Source organism: Rutidosis leptorrhynchoides, chromosome 2, assembly GCF_046630445.1.
Source record: "Rutidosis leptorrhynchoides isolate AG116_Rl617_1_P2 chromosome 2, CSIRO_AGI_Rlap_v1, whole genome shotgun sequence".
NCBI classification, from domain to species: Eukaryota; Viridiplantae; Streptophyta; class Magnoliopsida; order Asterales; family Asteraceae; genus Rutidosis; species Rutidosis leptorrhynchoides.
This window is the reverse complement of record NC_092334.1, coordinates 32668420-32674815: the sequence shown is the minus strand read 5'-3', so window position 1 is coordinate 32674815 and position 6396 is coordinate 32668420. Positions and strand designations below refer to the sequence as shown.

Sequence of the window (6396 nt, the reverse complement as noted above, 5' to 3'; positions counted from 1 at the left end):
TGAAAAATGGAATGAGGATTCAAATATAGCTATCTTTTGTGAATACACTTATATGGTTTTATGTATTTAAGTTCTTAAAAGTGATTAAATACATTACTTATACGATATATGTATACATATTATAAGTCTTAAGTATTTATGTCAAATAACGTTACGTATTGTTATCATTTTGAAAACTTAAGTTAGTAGTTTCAAAATATACTCATAACTTATTGTTATTAATACAAAATGAGATATTAAAACATTCATTAACCATGTTAAATATGTATATATACATATATATACGCAAACGTATAATTATCATATATTGTATAGTTCGTGATATCGTCGGTCAAACTAGACGGTCAAACGTTGTGTAAAACTCTTTTCGGAAATATAAATCTCGACAATTTGGATTACTTATCATGTTGGTAAGTTTTAATTTATGTAAATATTAATCTTATAAGTATAGAACGATCGAAAAAAAATGCGGGTCAACTTTAGGGTTTTTGCTTATCGTGTCGGAACCATATAGAGATTAGAGTTTAAATTTGGTCGGAAATTTCCGGGTCGTTACATTATGGATTATCACCGTAAAAAGATAAATAAATTGTTGGGAAATTACGGTCTCACTAATTCCCACCACCCAGCCCAACAATAATAATAAAGAAATAAAAACAATACACAACACAAGATTTAACGTGGAAACTCCAAAACAGGAGAAAAACCACCGGCCCCCAAAGAGAGAAATACACTATATCACAAATTGTTACAATGATATAGACGACTCTCTTAAGCCAACTACACTCTCCAAAATATTTAACTAATACAACTCTCAAACAAGGGTAAGAAAGAAAGAAATAATCAAATACTTAAAGTGTATTGATTGGTGCGATTTGGAATGAAGACTTAGCCCCTCTTATATAACCAAGTCACTCACCCCTCACATCTTCCTCCCACCAATGTGGGATAAACATATCTTCTACTAGCCAAAATAAACCAACAAATCTCCACCTTTTGGATAGAAGAAGATAACCATGCTTCCACATTGCAAGGATAACCGATGTAGACGCTTCCTCGACGACAACTTCAAGATCCTCATCTTCATGCCGTTGACATTATCTCCCAAGAGACAAAACTTGCATCTTCATCGAACATTGTCTAAACCGACAATCATTGTCATCACAGACAATCATAACTCTTAACAAGAATTATCATACTTCACCATTAAGAGTATAGCACTTAGAATATCACATTCCAAGCATTTCACCTCGGCACATGTTGTTGAACAACCAGCTGAAACTTTATGGTGCAACTTCCCTGTTTGGCTTTCCCGAAAGTCCCATCAGCTACAACATCAGTTTCCACCACACAGCCTGCATCAACGCCAAACCAATGCCCATGTGTAATTGTGGAACCGCTAACGAACATCCCCTTCCACGGTGGCGCGGACACACCATGAGGATGACGTGACTTCAGAGGAATTCGTCACTCTCCGTAACAACGGAGAAAATGTTAGCGTCTTTGGAGCCATTTGTCGGATTAGCTCCACCGGGACAATTAACCCTTACATGTCCAGTCTTCCCGCACTTCCAGCATGTCAGATTCTTTCTAGAGTTTCTCTTCTGCCTATCCGAACACAACACTATCGTATCTCCTGATGACGAGACCCCGTTACCTTCCAGTCTTTTCTCCTCGGATAGGAGCTTGCTAGTAACGTTTTCAAACTTCAGAGTTTTCTTCCCATACATCAAAATAGGTTTCATGTGTTCATAAGACGATGATAAAGATAATATCAACCTCAAAGCTTTATCTTCATCATCCGTTTTAACTCCAATAGCCTCCAGTTCTGAAACAATACCGTTAAGAATACTTAGATGATCTGAAATCTTTGAACCCCCATCCATACGCAGAGTATGAAATTGTTCTTTAAGACACAACCAATTTGAGATGCCCTTGCCCTGGTACAACTGCTCTAGTTTAACCCAAAGCTCCTTTGCCGTTGATAACCCGTGCACATTTGCAAGCACGTTCTTTGCAAGACACAAACGAATCGCACTTGCTGCCCTCAAATCCATATCATCCCATTCTTCTTCATCGAACTTACTGCTAGAATCACTGCCAGGAACAAGGGTGGGTTTACCCTTCAAAGCCTTGTGTAAACCGGACTGAATCAACACATCCTTGACTTGAACCTGCCATAAGCCAAAATTGATCATCCCATCAAATTTCTCTACATCAAACCTCATTGGACTGAACTTCGACATCGTATCCGTATCCTATAGACAACACTTTCTCTGATTTTGCTCACGTTTCGAATAGCCAAAAGATGTAGCAGGTAGCCAGGACCCTTTAAATCGGAAATCCACAACTCGCCACTAACAAATCCAACTATTACTACGAATCAGAAAAAATATTATCTAACCAGATACCCTATACGATCAATAGAACTCGTTTCTGATGTGGACGATCCACTCCCGTGGCAACCACAGAGCATACTCCGACTCCTATAACCGAGACCCCCGTCAAACCTAACGCTCTGATACCAGTTGTTGGGAAATTACGGTCTCACTAATTCCCACCACCCAGCCCAACAATAATAGTAAAGAAATAAAAACAATACACAACACAAGATTTAACGTGGAAACTCCAAAACAGGAGAAAAACCACCGGCCCCCAAAGAGAGAAATACACTATATCACAAATTGTTACAATGATATAGACGACTCTCTTAAGCCAACTACACTCTCCAAAATATTTAACTAATACAACTCTCAAACAAGGGTAAGAAAGAAAGAAATAATCAAATACTTAAAGTGTATTGATTGGTGCGATTTGGAATGAAGACTTAGCCCCTCTTATATAACCAAGTCACTCACCCCTCACATCTTCCTCCCACCAATGTGGGATAAACATATCTTCTACTAGCCAAAATAAACCAACATAAATTGCCCCGAAAAAAACGAAAACCAACATATTTCTGAACTTAGAATCCCACTTTTCAATTTCTAGATCGTATGGCATATGTAATTTCATATTTCCTTCATGGAATTGGTCGTCTAATAATAGTGTGTGTAAAATAGTGTGTGTAGTTGAGGTATGAGTGTTTATAATCTTGATCTTTTCTCTAACTTTTGAAGTTAGTAGAGTTGTTTATAATCTTAGTATTAGTATTTTCAAATGAATATATTAATTAATTCTATTGTTTAAAAGAACTCGTGCATTTAGTTTACACTTTCAATGTTTCTTGTTTGTGAACTTATTGAATCGATCCATTCATAAGTTAATGAGCCGAAATTATCACCTCTAGCTCTATCTAACTACTTCACACAAGGAACATATGCTTTTATTGCTACTACTTAAAACTTATTATAAGAGTACAAAAATCAAGTAGTGATAACATATGTTGTATGTACCCATGACTGAAAATAAGCATTATCATTATGCTTATCTGATAATCTTCAAGAACAATCTATAACTTGCCTTGAATAACCTTAACAAAATGTAGTACGCTAACTTTAAGTCAGGCAGGAATCATCAACGGCTTATGCGAGTTGTATTTTGTATAGGTTCAACAGCAGCCAATGGATTAACTTGATACGCGAAAGCAAGCTGCCACAAGTCTATGGCAGTTTTTTTCACAAACGAAGCAGGTCCCTTGAGAATACTGCAATAATGTATATACTTTAATCATCTTCTAACATAATTAAACAATTATACATGACTTAGGGAGTTATATGCATTAGATATATAAATCCAGCAATTCACGAGTGTATAAGCCGAGATTGAATATTCAAGACCAGATGAAAAGGAAAATACTTATACCTAGTTATTGTATATTTCTTCCTCCGCAAGAAATAATACGTGAGAAGAAACAAAGTTGTTAGAAAGATACTTCCATTTGATACTGCAAATCGCAAACCACCAAGCTTTAAATTAACTGTCCGAAACCACCAAAAGGTAGAAACATGTTGTCCCGAATATCTTAAAATTGCTTGTTTTGCAGCATCATCCCCGTTAAGTTGTTTCTCATTTTCATTTTTGAGAGAAACAGATGAGATTCCATTTTCATCGGATAGCAACGCTGATGTGGAGGCTTGAGATCGTGTATCCTTGGATGAGTGCATGGACCGTAAACGCCGTAAAAGATCCTATAACGAGAACCACACACAAGTGAAAAAGTCAATAACAGGGCGTCGAAGAGAAAAACTAAAATGAATACATTTTAAAGCTCTTAAGTATTAAATAATTTGAGTTATGAAGCACTAAACGGGGTAACATGAAATTATCAAGAGTCTTGATGACCTAAGATTTTTTTGATAAAACAATAATAAAAATGATGACAAGGGCGAGAATGCGTCAAAATTGCTCCCTGTAATTGTGATACAAAAAAAAGTTGTGATAAAAAGTTGGATGTGAGTAGTTAAGACCCATTGATGAACTGTTTGTTTTTCTGAAGACATAAGATAAAATAATGACTTATTCAGTCTGCAACTTCGCAGACTTAGAAATGTGCTTTTAACTGCTGCAGACATGATTAAGTTATTTTGCAGACAAAAAAACAAACATCTTCAATATTCAGCATATAGACCTTCCGACCTTCAGGCCACATCTTCTTTACAAACGTGGTCCGCAGATTTTCAGACAAAAACATCTTAAAAAACAAACAACACCGTAATGTCCTCGCAATACATAAGGTGGGCTAGTGGAAGATCAACGAATATAGCAAACAGCATAACAAGTAGCTATAATCAGCAAATGCATAAAAAAAATTCTCTATGTAGTATATATAGATGTGAGATAATAAAGTTATTAAAATGGTAGTTAATTTTTCCCTATTATGATTACCTTGTAGATATTATAAAATTACCATACCTGACGTATATCCTCGGGTAATGCAGCTTTTTCAACCCAAGAGATAGCAATATTTGTTTCTCTTAAGATCCCAGTGAGAAGTGTTATATATGCCTCAACAACTTGAAGATATATATCAACTGTTATAACAGATTGATTGTCACATCCTTTTGACGTATTTGCCCCTTGATTTTCCAGAATATAATGTTGTTCGTCTACTAATCTCCACTTACTCAAAAATTCCTTGAGAACTTTTTGAGCACCACCAGAGTTTTCTTGCATCTGAAAGCAAACCCTGAAATAAATATTTTATGTTTTAATTAGAACTCGGAAAAACAAAATATGTTCTTAAGCTAATCAATCGAATTTCAAAAGCATGTCGAGAAATACTGCAAATAATGACAAACATCAACAATGAATAATGTTCCTGTACGTAAAAATCATATAACAGATTGAGTGATACCCAGCAAGAAAAACTTGGACCGGAATCTTAATGAGTGAACCGTACAGCTGCGTTAACTCATTTACTATTTCCGATGTCCTGGAAATAAATGTAAAAGTAACAGTTAAATAAGTGACTATAGTTATATAGTTATAAGATTAAAACTTGACTTCATCCACAATCTAGAACATAATAAACATAACACAACTAATAAAATACCTCCCAAGTTCCTTGAAGGACTGTACGAACACCATACCAGCTGATTCAAACATGTCATTCAGCTCAATATCGTCTACAACGTATTCTTTATCACGTAATCGTTTGAGAATACGAGAAGCTAATGATGAGGCTTCTTCAAACATGGAGCAAACTAGATAGCTGCATTCATAATGAACCATATATCATATGTACTAAGATTCAACATCTACATACAGATATAAGAAAATGTTCTTTTTAATAACATGAAGAAAGTAAATTCTTTAAATATCATTCAGTGTATATAATGCCACATATATAAATATACTAATACTAACAATTATCTATTTACCTAGGGTTTCAACTTACAATCCATAGCTATTTATTCTCGAATTAGTACAAGTAGCAGTTATGGCAGTTAATAGCAAACAAGTTGAATATAGTAGTTTATTACTGGCTGGAAATTAATATGAAATCAGAAGGGGATATAAGATACAAGATAAAAATTAAACCTTTCAGCTAGGTCAATTTCATCCCAAATTGGCCGAATTTCGACTGTCGTTACAATCTCCGTGTCTTTAATTGACTGATTTACTCCTGATTCCGCCGCCATCGATCGTGTGATTATAATTTTGTTGATGTTCAGAAAATTGATTGATATTGATAGTAGATTTGTGATCGATACCCAACTTCTTTGGCGGGTTATCTGCTATTGATAAATGGGTGTGTATCAGTGGACCCAAGCTTGAATGCTTGATTGTTGAGGGGCTGCTTCTTATTCCAATCAGGAGTGTTTGGATTAGGCTATTTTGAGAAAATACGTTGTAGGAAAAATATTAAAAAATGGACAAAATTGCCAAATTGGTGCGTGTGTTATTGGATTTTTTTTTTCTTTTTTTCATCCGTCTCAAAATGTTGCAATTTTA

The 6396-nt window shown here is 35.2% G+C and overlaps 1 protein-coding gene across 1 annotated transcript; it reads right to left on the bottom strand.

Moving 5' to 3' along the window:
* Nucleotides 1-3295: 3295 nt before the first annotated feature.
* On the bottom strand, nucleotides 3296-6184 carry LOC139890697 (protein APEM9). Its single transcript, XM_071873604.1, has 6 exons — nucleotides 5983-6184; nucleotides 5495-5653; nucleotides 5297-5374; nucleotides 4855-5128; nucleotides 3805-4130; nucleotides 3296-3646 (listed from the first exon to the last, which is right to left on the bottom strand). The coding sequence occupies exons 1-6, from the start codon at nucleotides 6081-6083 to the stop codon at nucleotides 3517-3519; spliced, it is 1068 nt and encodes a 355-aa protein (XP_071729705.1). The 5' UTR covers nucleotides 6084-6184; the 3' UTR covers nucleotides 3296-3516.
* Nucleotides 6185-6396: the final 212 nt, after the last annotated feature.

Bases quoted from the DNA above. Each gene is read 5' to 3' on its own strand.
- LOC139890697 (XM_071873604.1), bottom strand. From the start codon at position 6,083: ATGGCGGCGGAATCAGGAGTAAATCAGTCAATTAAAGACACGGAGATT. The intron at 5,375-5,494 runs GTATTTTATTAG...ATTTATTTCCAG, and splicing joins TCCTTCAAGGAACTTGGGAG to GACATCGGAAATAGTAAATG. The intron at 5,129-5,296 runs GTATCACTCAAT...TATTTATTTCAG, and splicing joins GTCCAAGTTTTTCTTGCTGG to GGTTTGCTTTCAGATGCAAG.